Raw genomic sequence first — 26,741 nt, forward strand, 5'->3', positions numbered from 1 at the left:
TTCAACATTTGTTTTTTGTTGCTTTGTTTATGATAGCCATCCTGACTGGTGTAAAGTGGTATCTCATTGTGGTTTTGATTTGCATCTCTCTGATACCTAGCGATATTGAGCATCTCTTCATGTGTCTCTGAATGTTCTGTATGTCCTCCTTGGAGAAGTGTCTTTTCAAGTCCTTTTCCCATTTTTTAATTGGGTTTGATATCTTCCTAGAGTGAAGTCTTGTAAGTTCTTTGTATATTTTGGAGATTAAACCTTTGTCTGAGGTATCATTGGCAAATATGTTTTCCCATACAGTTGGTTGTCTTGCTAATTTAATACTGTTTTCTTTAGCCATGCAGAAGCTTTTTATTTTGATGACATCCCATTTGTTTATTCTTTCCTTTATAGTGCAAGGATACTTTTAAAACAATTAAAAATAAGAAAAATACATTTCAAATTTACATTTAACATGCAACTGCCAGTGTTTTCATGTGTGTGTATGTGTGTGTGTGAATTTTAATTTCCATCTGATAAGATTTTTGCTCTCCCTGGGAAATATATTTTAATACTAATTTTAATATATGTATGCTGAAAATAAATTGTGTTAGTTTTTGCTAGTTTAAAATAGTTTTGTCATTTATTTTTGAAAGATATTTTATTATATATACTGTTCTGTGGTGGCAGTTACATTATTTTATCATTTTTAAGAATTTTTAAAAATTTTTTTTCAGCTTTTTAAATAAATTTTATTGATTATGCCATTACAGTTGTTCTATTTCCCCCTTCATTCCCCTTCACCCTGCACCCCCCCACCTCTACCATTCACCCCCTTTAGCTTATGACCATGTGCATCAATTTCTTTGGATCCTATATTTTCCATACTATTCTTGCCCTTCCCCTATCTATTTTCTACCTACCATCTACGCTACTTAGTTTCTGTACCTTCTCCCCCCTTCTTGTTCTCCCACTCCCCTGTTGCTAACCCTCCTTGAGATCTTCATTTCTATGGTTCTGCTCCTGATCTAGCTGTCCCTTTAGCTTGCTTTTGTTTTAGGTGTAGTTGTTAATAACTGTGAGTTTGCTGTCCTTCCACTGTTCATCTTTTTTATCTTCTTTTTCTTAGATAAGTCCCTTTAACATTTCATAGAATAAGGGCTTAGTGATGATGAACTCCTTGAATTTGGTCTTATCTGAGAAGCACTTTATCTGTCCTTCCATTCTAAATGAAAGTTTTGCTGGATAGAGCAATCTTGGGTGTAGGTCTTTGGATTTCATGACTTGGAATACCTCTTTCCAGCCCCTTCTTGCCTGTAAGGTCTCTTTTGAGAAATCTGCTGACAGTCTGATGGGGGCTCCTTTGTAGGTGACTGTGACCTTATCTCTTGCTGCTTCTAGGATTCTCTCCTTCATTTTAATCTTGGCTAATGTAATTATGATGTGCCTTGGTGTGTTTCTTCTTGGGTCCAACTTCTTTGGGACTCTCTGAGCTTCCTGGATTTCCTGGAAGTCTATTTCCTTTGCCAGATTGGGGGAAATTCTCCTTTATTATTTGTTCAAATAAGTTTTCTACTCGTGGCTGTTCCTTTCCCCCTTCTGGTACCCCTATAATTCGGATGTTAGAGCATTTAAAGATGTCCTGGAGGTTCCTAAGTCTCTCCTCATTTTTTTGAATTCTTGTTTCTTCATTCTTTTCTGGTTGGTCATTTTTTTCCTCCTTCTGGTCCACTCCTCTGATTTGTGTCCCAGTTTCCTTTCCATTACTATTAATTTCTTGTGCATTGCCATTCATTTCAATTAGTTTAGCCTTCATAGGTTCCTCTAATTTGTGACTAAAGTCTACCAGTTCTGTGAGAATCCTGATCACCAGTGTTTTGAACTGTGCATCTGAAAGTTTAGCTATTTCTTCATCACTTAGATTTATGGGCTCTGGGGCTTTGAGATCTTCTTGAGCCATTTTTAGTCTGTTCACACCCATTAAGGATGAGGACACCCCACATACAGCATCACAACCCAGCAACGCTACCCTGGAGGCCCCGCCCTGCCCCTAAGGCTCCGCATTTTTTAATTTAATTATTGTTCAAGTACAGTTTTCTGTATTTTACACCCATCCCAGCCCAGCCCACCCACCCACCCCCCAGTGCTTCCTCCCTCACTTTCATTTCCACCCCCCTTAGTTTTGGTCCAAATGTCCTTTATATTTGTTTCTGTAAACCCTTTTCTTTTTCCCGTGAAATATCCTCTCTTCTCCCCTCTGTACACTGTCAGCCTGTTCTCTATTTCAGTGTCTTGGTTATATTTTGCTTGCTTGTTTGTTTTGTTGTTTATGTTCCTGTTAAAGGTGAGATCATATGGTATGTCTTTCACCACCTGGCTTATTCCACTCAGCATAATGCTTTTCAGTTCCACCCATGCTGTTGCAAAGGGTAGGAGCTCCTTCTTTCTGCAGCATAGAATTCTATTGTGTATATGTACCATAGTTTTTGGATCCATTCATTTACTGACTGGCATCTAGGTTGCTTCCACCTCTTGGCTATATGAAATTAGGCTGCTATGAACATTGGGGTGCATAGGATCTTTTGGAATGGTGTTTCAGGGTTCTTAGGATATACTCCTAACAGTGGAATAGCTGGGTCAAAAGGCATATTCATTTTTAGTTTTCTTAGAAAATTCCATATTGTTTTCCGTAATGGTTGTACCAGTCTGCAATCCCACCAACAGTGAACTAGGGTCCCCTCTTCCCCACAACCTCTCCAACATTTTTTGTTCGTTGCTTTGTTTATGATAGCCATCCTGACCAGTGTAAAGTGGTATCTCATTGTGGTTTTAATTTGCATATCTTTAATAGCTAGCAATATTGAGCATCTTTTCATGTGTCTTTGTATCCTCTGTACGTCCTCCTTGGAGAAGTGTCTGTTCAAGTCCTTTGCCTATTTTTTAATTGGTTTGCTTGTCTTAGAGTGGAGTCTTCTGAGTTCTTTGTATATTTTGGAGATTAAACCTTTGTCTGAGGTATTATTGTTTTTCTCTTTAACACTTTTATTTTTCAATCTTTTTTTCTCACTTTCAGTTTTAGGCAAGAAATCTGTTCTAATGTTGATCTTTTTTCTTCAGATGAGGGGTTTGAAAGTGGAGGTGCTATTATACCAACCCCACCACACACATATATAAAAGGGACATTTGGCAATTAATTGTGGATTATTTCCGATTGTCATAACAATCTGGCATCTCGAGTACAGAGGCCATGGGCATGCTTACCATCCCACAATGGAACTAAGAGCACTCCACAACTACAGTATTCACTGTGAAGACAATCAGTACTTACTTTTTTACTTTTTGTGTTGTCTGTGTGTTCCTTCCATTTCATGTTATCTGAGACTCTTGGACATGTGGCTTAGTGTCTATTGCTATTTAGAAAATTCTTAGCCATTATCTCTTACACACATTTCCTCTGCCCTGACCTTTTCATTTTTATTTTCAGATTTTCAAATATAGTGATTTTGACAACTTGATACTGGCATATAAATTAAATATTTTATTTTTTCCCTGTTTGTCATTTTGAGTATTTTCTAGTAGTCTGTTTGTACATTCATTAATACTTTCCTTCAGTATGTTGAGGCTCCTGCTGTGTCCATAAGGACATGCTTTACTTCTGTTTTTTCATTATTATTTCTAGCAAATTAATTTTTTCAGAATTAGTTGCCAAGACACTGTTGAAATATCCCATATATTCATGCATGTTGATATCTTTTCCACTAATACCCAGAGAACTAATGTCATTTTAGATAGCATATCTGATTACTCTACAATTTAAGTCATTATCTAAATCCATGTCTGTTAATATCTTGGTTTCTCTGTCACCCACTGTCATTTTCTCCCACTTACTGGTGCTACATCTACATTGGTGCAGGATGGAAATGGGAGTGGCTCTTCAACCTGTTTACTTTTAATGATCCACCAACTAAATCTCTGCTCACCATAAGTGGGACCATGAGCTGTAGTAGTGCAGATGAGCGACACTTCCATCAGAGAAAAGGGATGGATCCAGCACGCTGGAACTCTGACATGTTGAATCACAAAAACTTGTTATGATGTTAAATAGAATCTGGAGCAGAGGCACCAAGATGCCTTTCAACTGCGACTCACAGTCTCCTCAAACACTGTTTAGAGATTATTCCATTAGGCACCCAATGTAACGTATTAGCAGATGACAGATCCCATGGAAGAATACCAATGCACCCCAGCCAACAGCCATTCATCTAACTAAACAGTGACATCATTTTGGAACTTTAGCTCCCAAAAGATTGTGGCCACCTGATGAGGCCAAGCCAGACTTGCAGAAGGATCATACGCTAAGCCCATAGAATGGCAAGAAGTAATCAATTGCTTTGAGCCACTAATTTCTGGGATGTATTTTTTTCAGCAAGGGCAAAAGAACTGTGCATCAAGTTACACCTTCAACTTTGAAGCACCGAGAGACTGACTTGGAAAAAAGTTAACATTTGCTTGTGTTTTTTTTTTAGAGTGATACAGTACAATTGGGTTAAAGGCCCTTTATTAACATTCTGCCACCTCATTCCCCTACCCCTCCTCATTGAGACCCTTCATCTTTAACTTGGTGATCTTCACTCCCATATTTTTTTACCTTGTACCAATGTGAATATGCACACTCAATATATATTATTCATTCTGCATCTGAGTTATATAAGTGGCTTTCAATAATATTTCTCAGATTTATAACTAAAAGGTACATTTTTATAATGCAAACATTTTAATTTATATGGTATCCAATTGTATTTAACCACTATTGTTATATAGGTTATTTTTATTTTTGTCATTACAAGCAACATGCAACTGAGGATTTTTGTGCCTCTCTTTTTGTGCATGTGTTGAGTTTCTCTGGAGCAGTGATCTGCCATATATTTTATGTCATGGTATGCACAGAAAATAATGTTTGAAGGATGCACAAGGATAAACTGAATGCGATTTCTTTCATATATTTTTCTATCTTCTTCACCATTTTACTTACTGTCTGTTCTTAACTAAATTGTCATAAGTATTTCTGTATTGTAAATGTTGATATTTAGTCAAGTAAATATGCTGCAAACATTTTTCTTATTCTGAGGTTTCTCTTTTAAATGTTTCCATGTATTTCAATAGAAGGTGTTTTAATTTTAAAACAGTAATATTTATTTTGATAAATGAGTGTTTGCCTACTCTTAAATTGTAAATTATTCTTTATTGTTTTAAGGGAGGGTGACATTTATAAGAACTCTTAATAGCAATGTTAATATAACAAGTAAGTGTCCATGGCTAACACAGATGTGTCCGCAGATATTTTGCAAAGTAATTACCTAGTACAGACACTTTTTCTCATGAATTGTGAATAATTACTCCTGAAATCTAAATATTTTAGGTGCCATATTTCAGGAATACTGGTAGTGGTATATTAATCCAATATCTCTAATAAAAAATAAATTATCCTTTGGCCAGTGACCCAAAGAAATTTAGCCAGGAAAATATGGAATGATCCACAGGTGTTCTGACACTCATTCCAACCTGCATAAACAACTTTATCCCATCATGGTGAACCAGGATCAACCAAATCCAGGATGTTACTCATCACTTATATCCAGAATCCCACAGGTTTGAGCTTCTGAATCTAGCTAATCCAAAGGAACTAGAATTGTCTAAAATATTAACAACAAAATACTGAATAAACTCTTCAATCTTTCTAAAATCTGAATTAAAATGATCAAGGGGAAGATCTCTAAAATAAGCTGGACCAGTTTTTTAAAATTAATCTCAACTCTAATTATGAGAGACACTGTTGATGATGGAAATAGCATTTCTGTGGTCTGACACCTGTGCTATAGTTGGGTGATTATAGAGTGTCCAGCTGAAACTAAATACTTACGATTAGACATAGAAATGTTCTCCACAGTGCAATAGTCAGCAGCAGAAGAATTTGTACAACAAACAATGATCACCTTTGAGAGTCTTATTTTTGTTCTTTTGGCTTTGTGGATCTCAAGTGGGAGCTACATTCATTGAGGAGATATCACCTGAAATTCATACTTACCCAGAAAATTTGTATTTTCTTTCTTCTTTTATTCAGTAAGTATTCATTGAAGGTCCAATGTGTTTCCTAGGCTCTAGTCTAGGCATTAGAGCCACAAAATGCGAGAATGATGTAAGAAATGTCTAACCTTTTGGAATTTATATTCTACTAGAAATAATAAGTAGCAGACAAATTAATTATTGTATCTGTTAAAAATATATCTCTTACTATGAAAAAACATAAGTAATCCTAGGAGTGACAATTGCATTATATTAGCTTTTCAGGGCAGGGTTGTTTGGGAAGGTGAGATTTCATTTTTCTTTTTTTGCATTCATTGTTTGAATTTTTTTACATTTTATTTTTATGTATTTATTCCTCTTTCTTAGTTCATGTCCAAGGGTCATTCATATATTTTTTTGACATCCATTTCCTATATTATTCTTAACATCCCCCTATTTTTTTACCTACCAATTGTGCTTCTTAATGCCTGTACATTTTCCCCCATTCTCTACCTTCTCCTCCCCACTAATAACCCTAGCAGGTGATCTCCAGTTCTATGATTCTGTTCCTTATCTAGTTGTTTGCTTAGTTTGTTTTCGTGTCTTTTTTATTCAGTTGTTGACAGTTGTGAGCTGGTTATCATTTACTGTTCATAGTTTCGATCTTTTTTTCTTTTTTTAAATAAATCTTTTAACATTTCAAATACTAAGGGCTTGGTGATGATGAACTCCTTTAGCTCTGGCAGGTGTAAAATGCATCAAAATGAGCACAGGTCTCTTTATCTCTATAAACATACCCTGTAGACCACTCCATTTATCAGAATGGAACATAGCTTCATCTACATTCCCTGAGAAGTATGTAGTGCTTTGTATTAAGTACACCCCCAAAATCAATGTTTACAGCCAAGCATTTCTTTCCATTGATGAGCTTAAACATGAGATCCCACGTCACTTTTATTTTACATATCCTTATTAGTGGGAGCTAGATGTCAGTGCAAAAACTACAATACTGCGTTTCAATCCAAAAGAACCTATGCACCCCAATGTTCATAGCAGCACAATTTACATTAGCCAAGAGCTGAAAGCAACCTAGGTGCCCATCAGTAAATGAATGGATCAAAAAATTATGGTACATATACACAATGGAATTCTATTCAGCAGAAAGAAAGAAGGAGTTCCAACCCTTTGCAACAGCTTGGATGGAACTGGAAAGCATTATGCTGAGTGAAATCAGCCAGGTGGTGAAAGACAATACCATATGATCTCACTGTTAACAAGAAGCTAAATAACAAAATAAACAAGTAAGCAAACTAAAAACAATGACACTGAAATCGAGAACAGGGGGACAGCGACCAGAGGGGAGAGGGGAGGGAATTTCAGGGGGAAAAAAGGAAAGATTTATAGGAACTAGCATAAAGAACATATGGACAACAACTAAGGGGGGGTGGAAAGGGGAGGGAGGTGGAGGGCACAGGGAGTGGGCTGGGAAGGGAGTAAAAGAAAGAATACTGTAGTTTAAAAATAATTTTAAAAATAAATAAATTAATTAAAAAATAAAAATTCTAATCCCAAAGGGTAAGCAGGAAGAGAAAACATATTAGCAGAATCATAAAAAACTAATGACAGAAATAAAATAGAGGTTTTGTGAAAATAATTGGACTATAAGGTGTCCAAGAGAAGCAAAATTAAATGGACTGTGGGTTTCAACTACAATATGGGTATATTGCAGAGACAAATCACGTACAGGGCTTAATAAATCTACACTAACTGACTAAATGAACAAACAACTGGATACATGAATGGATAAAGGGGTGTCATCCAGACTCCAAACACTTGAAAGTAGCCTTAGGAATCACACAATCAGTCTTTCCATTGAGATTTTTCCCCCAACTTCTTTCCAGAAAAGAATTCAGGCGCAACAAGTCGTCCTCCTAGAAAGAGTTCTGTGGATGGCATCTTTGACCTCCTTGTTCCTCAAGCTGTAGATAAGTGGGTTCAACATGGGGATGACTGCTGTGTAAAACACAGACACTGCTTTATTGAGATCCAGGGAGAAAGTGGCGCTCGGCCGTACATAAATAAAGAACAGGGTACCAAACATGATGGAGACGGCTGTCAAGTGGGAGGAGCAAGTAGAAAAGGCTTTGCGCCTCCCATCAGCTGAGCGGATCCTCAGGATGGCAGTGAGGATGTAAATGTAAGAGACCACGATGGTCAGACTGCTGAAGACACCCACAGCTCCAGACACGATGAAAACCACCAACTTAATGAGCCCTGTGTCAGCACATACAAGGGATAACAGGGGTAAAGCATCACAGAAGAAATGATTGATGACATTGGGGCCACAGAAAGGGAGGCGAAATGTGTTTGTTGTATGAGTCATGGTGTTCATGAAGCCAATGACATAGGGACCAGACACAAGCTGCATACAGAGGCTCTGGGACATGGCAACTGAGTACATTAATGGGTTGCAGATGGCTACATAGCGGTCATAGGCCATGGATGCCAAGAGAAGACACTCTGCTGCCACAAAGAATGCAAAGAACCAGTACTGCAAAGCACAGCCCAAGAAAGAGATGACTTTCCTCTGCAGAAAGAAGTCAGTGAGCATCTTGGGACTCACAACTGAGGACAAGCACATGTCCACAAAGGACAAGTGGCTGAGGAAAAAGTACATAGGTGTGTGAAGGCGGGAACTGATACAAATCAGAATAATCATCCCCAAGTTTCCTGTTAGGTTGATAATGTAGAAACTCAGAAAGAGCAGGAAGAGAAAGACCTTCAACTGAGAGTTGTAATTCAAACCTGTGAAAATGAATTCGGTGACCCTCGTGTAGTTTTCATTGGCCATTGACTGGTTGTGATTTCAGTAGAAGAGCAGAGGTGTCATGGCACATTTGGGGAACATATCTTCAAACTGGGACATGACAGAAATGAACTAGAAACTAAACTAATGAGAAATGATATGAGTTAGTTACAAACTGCATTTGGGAATACAAAATGAAATAGAGACCACTGCAAAAGATCACACCCATAGCTATAATATGCATAACTCTGTAGAATCTATCAATACATAGATGAAAAAGTGGAAGCCTAGAAAAGAGGAGCAGCTTGCTCAAGGTATTCTCAGTTGACTCACTGAGCATAGGTGGTTCCACAATAGACATCTGTTAACTCCCACCTTAGTGAACTTTACCTGAGTTCATCATGTGGGCACACCCCTAGTGAAATGATGCAGGAAAGTAGAAGTGAAGCAAGCTGAATAAATGAGTGGTCGCTTGTTTTTCAGATGACTTTCTTTGCATTTCATGATTATGACATAAAACTCAATGCATGTTATCCAACTGCTTTGACTCATTCACCTTCTCTCGTGCCAAGAAAGTTACGTTTCTTCCTTTGTGAAGCAAGAACACTAATGGTAATACCAACCTTCTAAACTGTTGCGAGGATTAAATAAGATAAAGCACCTAAAGCAACATCCCGTTGAGCACCTAAATAAGAGGACAATAATTGTTAGTGTATTTGTATTACATACTTTTTTGAATAAGCCTGCAAGCTAAATATCCCTTTATTTTACATTAGAGAGAACTGAAGCTTAATCTAAATTCTCAATGCTACTGACTGACAGAGGTGGGCTTTGAAATGCTTGTCAAAAGGGTCTGTGCTTTTTGCTCTCACATTGGGAAATACTGATGTATTTACAATTCCTTTCATTCCAAAAAAATAATTCCTACATGAGTATAGGATAGCATATTTCTTCTTTCCTGTTTCTGGTGTGGAATTTATAGCCAGTGGCCATTAGTGGGAAGCCCATAAGATCAGAGAAACTGCTGAGTTTAAGTACCAGTGCAGGGAAACAGTGTAGGGAAGAAAACCGTGAAGGAAGGAAATTTAGAAAACAGCTTAAATTCTCCCATCAGTATCTTCTATAGAAGATACACCCTTAAGGTGTGACATTCTCATGTCACCCACTTAAGGGTGACCTTAGTTAAGTCAGGTGATCTCTCTGAACTTTACTTAAATACTTTATGTATTTAACTTATTGAAATTTAATTATTGTCTTTGATCTCAGAATTCTCACCCACTTAGAATAAGAGGATCAACATAAAAAGTTCAGTAAGCTACTTATTCATTACTTAAAAAAACAACTTACGAACCCAAGAATATCAGAGTCCAACATAAGGCTTACATGATAGACAATTTTCCTTCAGTTTTCTAATTTGAAATTTATTAGTTGACTTTAGCAAGGCCTCCTGTTTAGCAAAAAATAAACTTTACGTTATATCCTTGGCTTTGGCAGAATTAAAGAGACAGCTGCAATAATCAGTCAAACTGTCTACCCATCATCTCACCTCTTCCTTAAACCTCTTAAAGTGTACTAACTCCCACTCCAACAGTCTCAGTCTTCACCCTCACAATTACCTGAGGATTCTCAACTCTTTTCTATCATTCATAGTTTCTACACATGCCCAAGGCTTCTACCTCTCTATGAATATTTTAGTTTCTCAGTTTCCATTTTTTTAATTTGCTGTTTAGACTACTACATAGTGTGGCAGACACAATTAGCTCTCATGTTCAGTGCACTTGGATAATACCAAGACCATTTGTGTTGGTCGTCCTTTCGGAAGGAAACACCCAGTTGGTTTAGACAGAGATGGAGTTAAAGTCAGGACTATTTGCCCCCTCACTGGCTGCTTAAATGTCTCTATCCAATTTTATACATGGTTTTATCTGGCTGCAAAATTTAATTTTATCTCTACAATGATGTCTAAATGATCTCTCCTTAGGTCTTGCTCAACATCCAACAAAGATGAGGATCATGTTGATTCTGGGTATCAGCCAAAGATAATTCATTTTAAGCTTACTTAAAATAATTTATATTCTCCCCAACTTGCTAAAAATCAAGTAGAATAAAGAAAAAAAGATGATTTAGAAGAGCTCAACTTACATACTAACAGATTCTCTCTTTTTCTTTCAAGACGACAAGAAGAACTAAAGTAAAAATGAGTCAAGTTCATCAGGCTTCATCTCCTCTCTTAACATGGCTACCTTCACACACAGAATAGGGCAGAAATTTCAAGTCATCTGCTTTTATTCTTTGTCTTCTTCCAAAAAGAAAATGTGGAAGACTCCACTAAAATATATTTAGTCTTTACCAGGTAGGTGCAAGTTCCCTGTAAAGTTACATCATTTTTCTCTTTATTATTTACTGAAAATGCTCTGTCCCCAAAAGGATACCATATCATGGGAATGAGGCCACTAAGGGAAAGTGCAACTTAAGTTTTATTTTATATCCTACATAAGTTCAATGACATCTGTTTACAGATCATTTTGAGTTTATTTCTAACTGGATATAGACTCTCTCACCTCTAGTTGCAGGCTAAGCAAGGAAACTCTATGAAGTTGTTGTAAATTGAAGTAACATAGAGAGGGTGGTACCCATTTCTCTTCTGCATTAGTGTCTTTGGAGGAAGGGCTTAGAATGCATAAAATGGACTTTCCTCGGACATAAAAATTACCACATGTTGCCAAAGAAATAATTTTCCCAGGTCTTTGTCCAAAATATGTGAAGAGTTTAACTATTGTAAGCTAGGACTGGAAAAGAAAACCTTTTTTATATTTTTAATTATGTTTTGATAATGTATTAACTGGTCCTCAAAATTTAGCAGATTACATCTGAACAGTTAGCATATGGCAAGAGAAAATACTTTCTTACTGGTAAAAAAATTTTTTTTAAATCAAAGAAGATGTTTAGAGTGTTCTTTTATCTCCACAACAAACAGCATCAGCCTGACATAACAGAGTCAATATAGAAACTTTTATTTTTGGTCTAGCCTAGTTAAGAGAGAAAAAAAAAAAAAAAGAGTCCTTCAGGTATAATACAATTCCCTGCTCTATAATGTTTTGTTTGTTTTCTTCTTATTTTTTAAAATATTTTAGCATACCACTATGCTCTTTTTATTAAGTTAATGGGGGTAACATTAGTTATTAAGATCATATAGATTCCGAGTATACAATTCTATGGTACATCATCTGTGTATTGAATTGTGGGTTTAACCCAGTGAAATCTTCTTCTGTCTTAATACATTTTATCTTTATTACCCTCCACTACTCTTCCATCCCCTCCCTCTGGTAACTACCAAACTTGTTGTCTATGACTACAAGTTTTTATTTGTTTGTTTTTCTCGTTTGTCCATTTTTTGTTTTCAGTTTTGTAAGCCACATATGCATGAAATAATATGGTTCTTGATCTTTTATGTCTGACTTGTTTCACTTAGCATGATATTCTCAAGATCCATCCATGTTGTCACAAGTGGCAGTATTTCATCTTTTCTTGTGGCTGAGTACCATTCCATTGTATGTATGCACCATACCTTCTTTATACAAACATCTAATAAAGGACAATTTGGTTGTTTCCATAGCTTGGCCATTGACAGCCCAGCAGTAAACCCACATGCATGTATATGGGCAAGCAATTTTTGACAAAGGACCAAAAACATACCATGGAGAAAAGACATTGTCTTCAATAAATGGTGCTGGGGAAATTGAAAAGCACGTGCAAAAGAACAAAACTACAATACTCTTTGTCATGAACCAAAAAACAAAATAGAAGACCTGAAACAATAAATTACATAGAAGAAAACATAAATACTAAATTTATGAACCTTGGTCTTACAGAGCTTTTTATTAAATCTGACCCCAAAGGCAAGGGGAATAAAAGAAAAAAATAAATAGAACTATGTCAAACAGAAAAGCTTCTGCATAGCAAAAGAAATCACCAGAAATACAAAAACGTCAACAACCAAATTGAAGATTTCAGCAAACAAGTGGTTAATTTTCAAAATATGTAATAAACCTATACAACTGTATATTATTTATTTAAAACCTCCCCTGTGGCTTAATTCTGATATTACAATGTAGTTTTCTTAAAGTTTCTTAATACTTAATATCTCTCTTACCACACCATATTTAATGTTATCTCTTCTTCACATACTGGTTTAATTAAAAATTACTATTTGAATTCCTATTTAGCTTAGCACACAATTATTTTTAATTTCTATATGTAAACCTGTTTTCAAATTTTTTTAGGACATATATTTCTGAGATTTCTTTCTTTATATTTTATTGATTATAATCTGCCAGTTGTTCTGATTTATCTCCCTTTGTCTCCCTACACCCATCGACCGCCACTCCCTCAGACAATCACCACAGCATTGTTCATGTTAATGGGTCATGCATACAAGTTCTTTGGCTACTCCATATCCTACACTGTACTTTACATTCCCATGGCTATTCTGTACTATATTTGTACTTCTTAATCACCTCACCTCTTCAACAATTCTCCAACCCCTCCCATCTCAGCATCCACGATTCTGTCTTTCTTCTGCTTGTTTGCTTTCTTTTTTAGATTTAATTGTTGAAAGGCATGTATTTTTTGCCATTTTTTGTTTGTAGTTTTGATCTTCTACTTTTTCTTTAGATATTTTATTTATTTATTTTTAGAGAGAGGAGAAGGAAGGGAGAATGGGAGGGGGAGAAACTTCAGTGTGTGGTTCCCTCTCATGTGCCTTCTACTGGGGAACTGGCCCACAACACAGGCATGTGCCCTGACTGGGAATCAAACTGGTGACCCTTTCCTTCACAGCCCAGCACTCAATCCACTGAGCCATGGCTGATCTACTTTTTCTTAAATAAGTCCACTTAACATTTCATATAATAATGGTTTTGTGAAACAAGCAAGCAAAATATTATCAGAGACACTGAAATTAAGAACAAAGTGACAGTAACTAGAGAGCATGTGGGAGGGGATAATTGTGGGGAAAGGGCGAAGGGTTTTCAGAAACATCTATAAAGGACACATGGACAAAACCAAACAGGGTAGGATTATGGGTAGGAAATGGGGATGGCTGGCATGGGGTGGAGAGTGGTGAGGGTAAAATGGAGATAACTGTACTTGAGCAACAATAAAAAAAGTTTAAAAAATAATAAAATAAAATGGGATAATGATGACTCCCCCCACACACACACAAATATAATAATTGTTCAGCAATGATGAGCTCCTTTAGTTTTTTCTTCTTTGGGATGTTCTTGATCTGCCCTCTGATTCTAAGTGATAGCTTTTCTGAGTAGAACAGTCTTGATCATAGGTCCTTGCTTTTCATGACTTTGAAGATTTCTTACCAATCCTTTCTCGCCTGCAAAGTTTCTTTTGAGAAATCAGTTGATGGCCTTCTGGGAACCTCCTATAGGTAACTATCTGCTTTTCTCTTACTGCTTTTAAGATTCTCTCTTTATCTTTAACCTTTGACTTTTTAATTATGAGGTGTCTTGATGTGGTCCTTTTTGGGACGATCTTGTTTGAGACTCTCTGTGCTTCTTAGACTTGTGTCTATTTCCTTCACCAAATTAGGGAAGTTTCCTTTAATTATTTTTTTCAAATAAGTTCCCCATTTCTTGCTCTTCCTCTTCTACTTCTGGCATCCCTATGATTCTGATGTTGGTACATTTGGAGATGTCCTAGAGGTACCTTATACTATCCTAGATTTTTTAAAGTTCTTATATCTTCTTGCTGTTCTTGTTGAATGTTTGTTTCTTCCTGATGTTCCAAACCATTGATTTGAATTCCGGCTCCATCTCCTCCATTGTTGGTTCCCTGTAGATTTTTCTTTATTTCCCTTATTGTAAACTTATTTCTTTCCTAGGTTTTTTAAGGTTGTTGACACACTCAAAGAGTTATTTGAGCATCCTGGTTACCAGTGTTCTGAACTCTGCATATGATAGACTAGTTATCTCTGCTTCAGTTAGCACTTTCTCTGTGGTTTTGTTCTGTTCTTTCATTTGGACAATGTTTCTTGGGCTTCCCAGTAGTTCAGCCTCCCTGTTTTTGTTTCTGTGTGTTAGGTACAGCAGCGTTGACTCTCTTAGTAGTGTGGACTATTGTAAAAAAGGCACCTGTAAAGGGTGTGGAGTAGGGCCTTAGTTCATCACCAGGGCAGGGCAACCTGCCTCATTGTTTTGTGTCTCTATGGGGTGGGAGGGTTTGGAAAGGGATCAAAGCAGCTGCCTGGCATCTGGAGGTTTACCTAGCACTTGTCCTGTGTGACTGGTGCCCTTCCAGCTGTTGTTCTGCTGTGAATCCTGGAAAAGATGGATTTGTGTATGTGTTAAGTCCATGGGGGCCCTTTAAGAAGAGTGACCTGAATATCTGGCAGTTTATTACACTGTCCCAACTTCTACTGTTTTTTAAAAATTTTATTTAGTTATTTTTCAAGTAGAGTTTTTTGTCTATTTCTCTCATCCCAGCCCTCCCACCCCGTGCTCCCCACCTCCCTCCCATTTCCAGCCCCCTTAGTTCTCCTCCCTGTGTCCTTCCTATTTGTTCCTCCAAATCTCTCCCCTTTTTCCTGTTAAATTCTCTTCCCTCTCCCCTCTGGACACTGTCCCCTTGCTCTCTATTTCAGTGTCTTTGTTTTTATTCTGCTTGCTTCTCTGTTTTGTTGTTTAGCTTCCTGTTAAAAGTGAGATCATATGGTATTTTTTTTCAACACCTGGCCTATTTCACTCAGCATAATGCTTTCCAGTTCCATCCATGTTGTTGCAAAAGGTAGTAGCTCCTTCTTTCTCTCTGCTGCATAGAATTCCATTGTGTACATGTACCACAAATTTTTTATCCATTCATTTACTGATGGGCACCTAGGTTGCTTCCAACTCTTGGCTATTGTAAATTGTGCTGCTATGAACATTGGGATGAATAGGTTCTTTTGGACTGGTGTTCCAGGGTTCATAGGATATAATCCTAACAGTGGAATTTTGTTGGGTCAAAAGGCAGGTTGATTTTTATTTTCTGAGAAAATTCTATACTGTTTTCCATAATGGTTGTACCAGTCTGCAATCCAACCAACTGTGAACTAAGGAACCCTTTTCCCCACAACCTCTCCAACATTTGTTGTTTGTTGCCTTGTTTATGATGACCATTCTGACTGGTGGAAAGTGGTATCTCATTGTGGTTTTAATTTGCATCTCTCTGATAGCTAACGATATTGAGCATGTCTTCATGTGTCTCTGGATGTTCTGTATGTCCTCCTTGGAGAAGTGTCTGTTCAAGTCTTCTTCCCATTTTTTAATTGGGTTGGTTGTCTTCTTAGAGTGGAGTCATGTAAGTTCTTTGTAAATTTTGGAGATTAAACCTTTGTCTGAGGTATCATTGGCAAATGTGTTTTAACAAAGATATTTGCACAAAAAGAGAATCTCAAAGGCAAAAAGGGGCAAAAGGAAGTAACATACAAGGGAGCTCTAATAAGGTTAGCTGCTGACTTCTCAATGGAAATGCTCCAAGCAAGAAGAGACTGGCAACAAATATTCCAAGTAATGAGAGCCAGAGGCCTGCAACCAAGGCTACTTTATCTGGAAAGGCTTTCAACCAGGATAAAAGGCCAAATAAAGAGCTCCCAAGACAAAAGAAGTCTAAAAGAATACACCTCCACAAAACCAGCTCTGCAAGAGATGCTAAAAGGACTGCTTTAAGGAAAGAATAGAAAAGAGACAGAGAGGAACACAGGTACAAAAATATAATTGAATAAGTACCTATCAATAATAACATTAAAAGTGAATGAATTAAATCCTCCAATCAAAAGACATAGAATAGCTGAATGGAAAAAAAGCATGACCCACACATATGCTGCCTACAAGAGACCCACCTCAGGACAAAAGACCTATACAGACTAAAAGTGAAGGTCTGAAAAAAATTTTTGCAAGCAAACAGACAAAAAAAACCAGGGTAGCAATTCTCATATTAGACAAAACATACTTTAAAAAGGGGCCATAAGGAGAGACCCAAAGGGTCACTTCATAATGCTTCAGGGAATAATTCACCAAGAAGTCATAAACCTTGTGAATACTTATGCACCCAACATAGGAGCACCCAAATACATAGAGAAAATCTTAGAGGACCTCAAGAAAGATATTGACAGCAACACAATTATAGTATGGGATTTTAACACCCCACTATCAAAAATGGACAGATCTTCCAAACAAAATATCAACAAAGATATTGTGGCACTAAACAACACCCTAGATGAAATGGACTAAACTGATATATAGAGAGCCCTCATCCCAAAGAAGCTAAACACACATTCTTTTCAAATGCACATGGAACATTCTCAAAGGTAGACCAAATGATAGGACACAAAATGAGCCTCAAAAAATTCAAGAAAATTGAAATCATACCATGCATCTTCTCTGACCACAAGTGACTGAAATTGGAAACCAACCCCAAAGGAAAAAGCCCAAAGCACCCAAAATCATGGAGACTGAATGGTATGCTATTAAACAATGAATGGGTCAAGAATGAAATTAGAGAATAAAAAAGTTTCTGAAAACAAATGAAAATGAACTCACAACAACCCAAAACTTATGAGACACAGTGAAGGCAGTACTGAGGGAGAACTTCATAGCAATACAGACCTACCTAAAAAAGCTAGAAACATTTCAAAAAAACAACCTAACCCTACTCCTACAAGAACTCAAAAAACAACAACAAAGGCAGCCCAGAGAAAGTAGAAGGATATAACCAAGATCAGAGAAGAATTAAATGACATAGAGAGTAAAAGCACAATTCTAAGGATCAATGAATCCAGGAGTTGGTTCTTTGAAAAGATAAACACAATGCACAAGCCATGAAGTAGGCTCATCAAGAGAAGAAGAGGGAGAACCCAAATAAAAATAAACAAAAATGAAAGAGGAGAGATTACAACTGACACCACAAAAATACAAAGGATTGTAAGAAAGTACTATGAAGAACTGTATGCCAAGAAATTTAAAAACCTAGGTGAAAGGGACAAATTTCTAGAATAATATAATGTTCCAAAACTCAATGAAAAAAAGCAGAAAGCCTGAACAGACCAATAACAACAGAAAAAAAATGAAGCATTAATTTAAAAACTTCCATCACATGGAAGCCCTGGACTAGATGGTTTCAAAAGAGAATTCTACAAAGCATTTAAGGAAGAGCTAACCGCTATCCTTCACAGGCTATTCCAAAAAATCCAAAATGATGGAAGAATCCCAAACTCATTTTTATGCAGCCGGCATCATTCTAATTCCAAAACCAGATAGAGACACAACAAAGAAAGAAAACTCCAGGCCAATATCACTGATGAACATAGATGCTAAAATCCTCAACAAAATATTGGCAAATCACATCCAACAATATATCAAAAAGATCATACACCATGACCAAGTGGGATTCATCCCAGGGATGCAAGGATGGTTCAGTATTCACAAATCAGTAAATGTAATACATCACATAAACAAAAGCAAAGACAAAAATCACATGATCATATCAACAGATGCTGAAAAAGCTTTTGATAAGGTACAACACCCATTTATGATAAAAATACTCAGCAAAGTGGGAATAGAAGGAGCATTCCTCAATATAATAAAGGCCATATATGAGAGACCTACAGCCAACATCATACTCAATGGGCAAAAATTAAAAGCCTTTCCACTACGATCAGGAACAAGACAAGGATGTCCACTTTCACCACTTCTATTCAATATAGTAATGGAAATTTTAGCCACAGCTATCATACAAGAAAAGGAAATAAAAGGCATCCAAATAGGAAAGGAAGAAATAAAACTGTCACTGTTTGCAAATGACATGATAGTGTACATGGAAAATCCTATAGACTATACCCAAAAACTGCTCAAACTAATTAATGAATTTGGGAAAACAGCAGGTTACAAAGTCAATATCCAGAAATCAAAGGCATTTTTGTATACCAACAATGAATCGGAAGAATCAAAAATCAAGGAAAAGATCCCATTGGATATGTCAAAAACAAAAATAAAATATCTGGGAATAAACCTAACTCAGGACAAAAAAGACCTGTATGCAGAAAACTACAGAGCTCTGAAGAAAGAAATCAAGGAAGACACAAACAAATGGAAACATATACTTTGTTCATGGATTGGAAGAATTAAGGTCATCAAAATGTCCATACTACCCAAAGCAATATACAGATTCATTGCAATACCTATTAAGTACCAATGGCTTATTTCATAGACATAGAAAAAACACTTCAAAAATTTATATGGAACCATAAATGACCCCAAATAGCAGCTGCACATTTGAGAAAGAAGAACAAAGTAGGAGGGATCACAATACCTGATATCAAACTATATTACAAGGGCACTGTAATTAAAATAGCCTGGTACTGGCATAAAAACAGGCACATAGACCAATGAAACAGAACCAAGAGCCCAGAAATAAACTGAACTCTCTACAGTCAATTAATATTCGACAAAGTGGGCAGTAACATGAAATGGACCAAAAATAGCCTTTTCAATAAATGTTGTTGGCAGAACTGGACAGCTACGTGCAAAAAAAATGAAACTTGAGCACCAACTTACACCATACACCAAAATAAATTCAAGGTGGTTAAGAAACTTAAATATAAGCCGTGACACCATTAAAGTCCTAGAGGAGAACATTGGCCAGAAAATCTCAGATATTTCACGCAGCAACTTCTTTACTGATATGTCCCCTAGAGCAAGGAATATTAAGGAAAGAATAAACAAATGGGATCTCATCAAAATAAAAAGCTTCTGCGTGGCTAAAGAAAACAGTGTTAAATTAAAAAGACAACCAACTGTATGGGAAAACATATTTGTCAATGATTCCTCAGACAAAGGCTTAATCTCCAAAATTTAAAAAGAATTACACGACTCCACTCTAAGAAGACATCCAACCCAATTAAAAAATGGGAAAAGGACTTGAACAAACACTTCTCCAAGGAGGACATACAGAACATTCAGAGACACATGAAGAGATGTTCAATATCGCTAGGTATCAGAGAGATGCAAATTAAAACCACAATGAGATACCACTTTAGACCAGTCAGGATGGCTATCATAAACAAAGCAACAAACAACAAATGTTGGAGAGGGTGTGGGGAAAAGGGGTCCTTACTCCACTGTTGGTGGGATTGCAGACTGGTACAACCATTATGAAAAACTATGGAATTTTCTCAGAAAAATAAACATCGACCTGCCTTTTGACCCAGCAATTCCACTGCTAGGATTATATCCTAAGAATCCTAAAACATCAATTTCAAAGAACCTATGTACCACAATGTTCATAGCAGCACAATTTACAATAGCCAAGAGTTGGAAGCTACCTAGGTGCCCATCAGTAAATGAATGGATCAAAAAATTGTGGTACATATACACAATGGAATTCTATGCAGCAGAGAGAAAGAAGGAGCTACTACCCTTTGCAACAACATGGATGGAACTGGAAAGCATTATGCAGAGTGAAATAGGCCAGGTGTTGAAAGAAAAATACCATTATGATCTCACCTTTAACAGGAAGCTAAAGAACAAAACAAACAAGCAAGCAGAAAAAACAAAACAAAACAAAGACACTGAAATAGAGAACTAGGGGACAGTGTCCAGAGGGGAGAGAGAAGGGAATTTAAGGGGAAAAGGGGGGAGGGATTTGAAAGAACAAATAGGAAGGACACAGGGAGGAGAACTAAGGGGGGTGGAAATGGGAAGGAGGTGGGGAGCACAGGGCCAGGGGTGGGGGGCTGGGATGGGAGAAATAGACAAAAAACTGTACTTGAAAAATAACTAAATAAAATTTTAAAAAATAAAGTAAGATAATTGAAATAAAAAATCAACAAAGGCAGTACAAAAAGAAAGTTACAGAACAATTGTTCTTATAAACTTAAAATTTGAAATTCTAAATAAAACATTGTCACATTAATTAACTAATGGGAAATTTTATTATATCGTATTTGAATTATTTGATTTTAGAAAACCTAAAAAGAAATGCAAGTTGTCAAATTAAAATGTTAAACAGTAAAATGAAGAAAAGTAGTTGAATTACCACTCACCAGAAAAATAAAAATAAAAAAAGATAACTGCTAAGCTAAAGGTGGAATCTATAAAGACATATAGCAAATCGCATTTCAAATATACAGTATTCAATACTGTTTTGGCATATCAGGAAGTCAAGGATGTCCACTTTTACTATTTATTCAACATAACCTGGAAGTGCTTATCACTGAAATTAACCAAAGCAAAATAGGAAAATTAAAAGAAATAATATTGTCAAAAATCACAATACATTTAATCAGATATTATATAATATGCATGTTAACATACAAAATAATCTATAAATAAATTATACAATTTCTACATTTTGGCTATAACTCTTTAGATCACCTCAAAAATCCCACATTTTAAATGCCTTATTTGAATTGAAATTTGAGCCAATCACTTGGTTATGGACACTATCACATAAAACGTTATGTTCTGATTTTGAAGCTATTTTACTAAACGTTAGAGTGAACAGATTTTGGACTATCAATTGCAAGGTTACTACAGATTAATCTACTGATTTATTAATGAATAACTCTTACCAATACTCTGAAAAAGAAGCCATTAATATTATAGCTTCACTTTCCATCACAGAATAATTTAGTATTGATTAAAGTTTTGACCATTTCCTTCACTTCTTTGTTCCTGAGGCTGTAGATCAGTGGGTTCAGCATGGGGATGACTACTGTGTAAAAGACAGAGGCCACCTTGACCATGAGCCAGGAGCTTTTAGAGCTAGGAACACAGTAGAGAAAAAGAATGGTCCCATGGAAGATAGTGATGGCAGTCAAGTGGGATGCACATGTGGAGAAGGCTTTGTGGCGCCCCCCAGTTGAAGGCATCCTCATGACAGTGGTGAAAATGAAAATGTAGGAAGTAAGAATGATCACCAAGCTGCCTATTTCATTGAATGTGGCAGAGACTAATAGGATCTTCTGGCTAATGTAAGGGTCAGAACAAGACACAGAGACAATAGCAGCGTGCTCACAGACAAAGTTCTTTATGATATTCTTTCCTCTGAAGGTTAGGTGCACTAGAAAGTAGGTAAGGGTCAGGGAACAAACTATACCCCAAGAGTATGATGCACCCACCAACAGGGAACAAAGCTTCTGAGACATGACTGCTGTGTAGAGAAGAGGGTTACACACCGCCACAAATCGATCATAGGCCATCACTGCCAACATGAATGTCTCTGTCACCACAAATATGCAGGCCAGGAAGAACTGCATGATGCATCCTGTGAAGGAGATGGTCTTGTCTTCCACAACCAAGTTTTCCAATAGTTTGGGTGTAATCACTGTAGAGTAGCAGAAATCAACAAACGATAAGTGCCTGAGAAAATAATACATGGGCGTGTGGAGTTTTGGGTTGATCCTGATGATCATGACCATGCCCAGGTTCCCCAGCACAGTGACTGTGTAGATGGCTAAGAACAACAAGAACAGAGGCACCTGGAGCTCTGGATACTCTGAGAAGCCCAAGAGGATGAAGGTGACTTCATCACTCTGGTTTTCTAGGTTCCTGTGGGAAAAATAGGAAAGTTGATCTTGAGAGGTAAGAAGCAAAATTTGAACTAGATAAAGGAATAGTAGAAATGTTCAGAGGCTCAAAGGCTTTCTGTTGAGTGTTGCTGAAAATACTAGATTCCACTGTTACATTATATCAAAACTCACTATTGACCTAGATACAATAACAAAGTAAATGAGAACTTTGTTGGGTTGAGATGATCAAAAACAAAGTGGGAAGGAAAAAACAGGGTAGACCCTGCTTTATTTCAAGTTATCCTAAATAGCCTACTCTAATTCTTTGCATGAATTTCAGCTTAATAAAAACAGTTGCACTGGAGGAAATACAAATTGTGAGATTCTACAGAATCTAACCTGCTTCATATTTTAAACTAAGAAACAATTAAAAGTGCAAAAAAAAACAATGCTAGCATCCCCTGAAAAATGGTCAATATAGTATTTTTATAGTCATCCCTTCTTATTCCTAGCGATCCTACACTCTCAATGCAGACTGTACATGCTACCACTGTGTTATATAAGTTTACCACACTTTTCACTCATGTTGAACTAATTTTGGAAATTTTTAAATGTCATTTTCATGCATATTACATGATTAATCAGGAGGTGTTCGCAACAAAATATACACTGTGTCTGCAGGAATAATAGTTGAGACAGTATTAAATGAAAAGTGCTTCTTTTTCCAATGTGGCACTTTTGCAAGTTGGGTGGATGACAAGAAATGAGAAATTTCAGGCTACAGCAAAAGTACACTCTGTCAATTTGAAATGAGCTAAAAGCTTTCCACGGACAAATGTCCTGGTAAAGAGGCATCTGAAACAAGATGCTATGATATTTCTTGAATATTGCCTGATGCCACTAAGCATGCTCTTCATGGGAAAATGAGAATATCATATAAAATATAAATCACTAGGATGGAAAGAGACACTTTGATAGTAAAATCAAAGTTTCTACATCATGGTATAATACACCTAGATATTCAGTAGGAGTATTTCATTGATTCTTATGTATCAAAATCAATAATAATTGGTATGGTTTCAAAAGACATATATAGGTGTGCAAATTTGGCCCAAGCATGCACAGCTATCAACAGGTGAGGACATTTGATAATACAATGTAGATATTCCTTCCTGCAAAACCCACACCATAAAAACACTGTAAGATTTCATTTGGACACTCAGTCTAAGATGCATAATTGTATTTGCATTGAAAACCTCATTGTCCTATAGGTTTTCTCATCAAATCACAGCTTTCTCTGATTCCCACATGCCTGCACATGTAGGAAAGATATCTTCCAAAAACCAATCCCTCAACAGACCCTCTGTACCAATTCCTTATATGTTCTTAGTGCTGCAAAGCTAGCCTGTGATCATATTTCACAGCCATGTGCACACACACACACACCCCAAAAATCATAGACACAGAGAGCAGGACAGTGATAACCAGAGGAGAAATGGGGTGGGAGGAGGTAGGAAAGAGTAAAGCAGGGCCATCAATGGCCATGGAAGGAGATTTGACTTGCAGTGGTGAACAACAACAGAAATACAGTTGATGTATTACACAATTGTACACCTGAAACCTATATACTTTTATTAACCAGCATCACCCTAACACATTAAATAAAAAGTATTCTACACAACATTGGAGAATAATTTTCCATGACTATTTTATCCTGACAGTCAATGAATTTTAAGATAACAAATACTTTATATTAGTGAATGAATATGATTTATATTATTCATCCTGGCTTTTGTAAAACTGCTAAGATCTATAAATTCATCCTCACTACAAATTACCTTCTTCTTTAGTATGGTGAATTTAGCAAGGTCTGTTACATTCCAACTACTCATCTGCATACAGTTTTTCTTCTTTTTATTCTCACTCTCATAATGTTTCATTTTGCTGGCTATTATTATCAACATCGCTCATTGTTCCTTCTTAATGTATACATACGAGTAGTAATGCTTAGAACTCATAGTAACTCTATGCTGTAATTGGTCATTTACAAATATGGTATTATTGTCAATTTCTTCAGCAAATTTAGCAAGTGTGAAGGCAAGACCTAATTTTAATATAATTCTGTATTGGCCAAAATGTTTATTTCATTTCGGGTTACATGGTAGATACTCCATGAGAAAAACAAGGATGAACATCATTTCAAAGAAAGGAATCAGAATATATAATATGCTAAGCCCTGTCCTAGCCAAACTAAGTGGATTTGTGGGCATTTTGTTTCATCCATGTGTTTGCCTCCTGCAAAGATTCCTGGAACCTCATAATTTCCTTCCACAGTGAAACAAAAGACTGAATCAACTCACCTAAACACGGAAGCACTTGCGTGAGTCATTTCCTGAAGAACCTTCTGCTAAGATTAATGAACTCCAGGAATGCTCTTGCTTCTAGTTTCCTTAATAGAAACAGATCTGCAACAGTTATAGGAGTACAGTATATTTTATTAAATGTCTCACGTAAGTTATTCTTTCAATCTATGAAGAAAACTGAGAGATACCAGAGGTAAAGATCACACCTGAAACTATTCTAAATTCTGGCACCTACTGTCACATATAAACAGCATTGAGACCTGAGGGATGTGGTGGCTAGAGACCATCATGAAGGATTACCTTGAGGGCTGCAATTGGAGTAACCTGATGTTAACACTGTCCCCTGTGACATCGTGCTTGTGCACAATTCTCCTGAAACCCTGGGGAATTTGTATTATCAACTCAATTAATCTTAAGAAAAATAAACAAGACTGCCTATGTTTTCATTATACAGAAATGTAAAATACACGTTTGGTGGGAATCTAAAATGGTTCAGACACTGTGCAAATCAGTTGGTTGTGACTCAAATACACATAGAAACACTCTTAGTCTCAATGTGTAACAATAAAAAAAGAGGCCTTGCACAGGAGAGAAGGTGGCCTTTATCAGTCTTCCAGACTGTTAGTACCTCATTATCCACAAAGAGGCATGTAAATGAGTTTTAGCACTCTATTCTTCCATTCTTATTTGCTGAGAATTTTCACCATGAATGAGTGCTTAATTTCATGAACTATGTCCTGTATCTGCTGAATGGATGATATGTATTTCCTTATTTAGTTAATTTGTTGAATTACACTGATGGATTAGAAATGATAAATCAAACTTAAATCCATGTATTAAGCCCCTCTGAGATATGATGCATTATCTTTTTATATATCAATGAGTTAAGTACATTTGTGATATATATTCATTTGTATGTCAATGAATTATGTATGCTTATTGTTCTATAATGTTTTATCTGATGCTGTGGGCTTCATAAACTGAACTTGAAAGTTCTGCCTTCTATGCTCCTGTTAGGGTAAATCTATGTAAGATGAGAATTATATCTTGTCTAATGTGCCATCTACATTGGGCACAAGGCTGTAATGACTGATAAGGCCTTCCTGAAAATTTGATGACAGCAGCAGGGAAATAAACACCAAATGTAGGAAATTACTCCTAGATGTTCCTTCATTCAAATCCACAAGCACAAGGTTATTTTCCTGTATGTTCTGTTGGGCTTCATCCTTGTGTTTAGAATGCAGATTTTGTCATCAGCAAGACTGGCCTTCAGTTTGTCCAAACTGTGTGTCCAGGCAGCGACATGCAGGGAGCACAGAGCACTGATGCAGGACCTCCACAGCCCCTTCTCCTCACTGCCCACCTGAATTTCCTGTCTCTTTCAAGGGCCATCTTTTTCTAGCAGGATGAATATTAGGAAAGACCAGAAAATTTGCAGCAGAATTTGCAACAGAAAATATCACCTACCACCCATGGATACTCATATCGCAGGACAGTTTTCCAGCACTAGCAAATTCCTAAAGACTCATTTATAACTGAACATGCTGTGAACATGAGTACTTACCTAATGTGGTCTACTATCGGCTTACCACATTTTTCTGCATTAAGTGACTATTAAGTCTACACAGTCTTCCTTTAATCGTGTGAATAATCCAAAAATCTTGTAAATAATACCAAAAATCTTGCCATGGCTCTACAGAAACAAACCCATGCAAGCCACCACCAAGAACTGAAAGTCAGAACAGCATAATTCATATCCTGAAGAGCCCATCATTGGCATTATATTAGAACCCTCATTCAAATCTCTTATATTAACAAATGTACATTCACTTCATCATTTAAAATGTGTACATTCAGATCAAATGCATAATAGTGAAGTTCTTGGAGATTTTCTGCATTATGTTTGTGTACATAGTGTTCACTCAATCATATTCCAAAACAATACTCTTTCCTAAAGAAAATTACACCTATCCAGAGT

The 26,741-nt window shown here is 36.6% G+C and overlaps 2 protein-coding genes across 2 annotated transcripts; both read right to left on the reverse strand.

The window, feature by feature from the left end:
• Window positions 1-7,945: 7,945 nt before the first annotated feature.
• LOC119034701 (olfactory receptor 1009) lies at window positions 7,946-8,887 on the reverse strand. Its single transcript, XM_037125814.2, has one exon. The coding sequence runs from the start codon at window positions 8,885-8,887 to the stop codon at window positions 7,946-7,948; it is 942 nt and encodes a 313-aa protein (XP_036981709.2).
• Window positions 8,888-21,497: 12,610 nt separating this feature from the next.
• LOC119034702 (olfactory receptor 5D13-like) lies at window positions 21,498-24,789 on the reverse strand. The gene is made up of 2 exons (XM_037125815.2): window positions 24,761-24,789; window positions 21,498-22,440 (listed from the first exon to the last, which is right to left on the reverse strand). Exons 1-2 carry the CDS (start codon window positions 24,787-24,789, stop codon window positions 21,498-21,500), a joined length of 972 nt encoding a protein of 323 aa, XP_036981710.2.
• Between the last annotated feature and the right edge of the window lie 1,952 nt (window positions 24,790-26,741).

The sequence above is a fragment of the Artibeus jamaicensis genome, unplaced genomic scaffold (genome assembly GCF_021234435.1).
Source record: "Artibeus jamaicensis isolate MK-2021 breed Jamaican fruit bat unplaced genomic scaffold, CSHL_Jam_final scaffold_614, whole genome shotgun sequence".
In the NCBI taxonomy this organism is placed as follows: Eukaryota; Metazoa; Chordata; class Mammalia; order Chiroptera; family Phyllostomidae; genus Artibeus; species Artibeus jamaicensis.

Bases quoted from the DNA above. Each gene is read 5' to 3' on its own strand.
- LOC119034701 (XM_037125814.2), bottom strand. From the start codon at position 8,887: ATGGCCAATGAAAACTACACGAGGGTCACCGAATTCATTTTCACAGGT.
- LOC119034702 (XM_037125815.2), bottom strand. From the start codon at position 24,789: ATGACTCACGCAAGTGCTTCCGTGTTTAG. The intron at 22,441-24,760 runs GTGAGTTGATTC...TTTTTCCCACAG, and splicing joins GCAAGTGCTTCCGTGTTTAG to GAACCTAGAAAACCAGAGTG.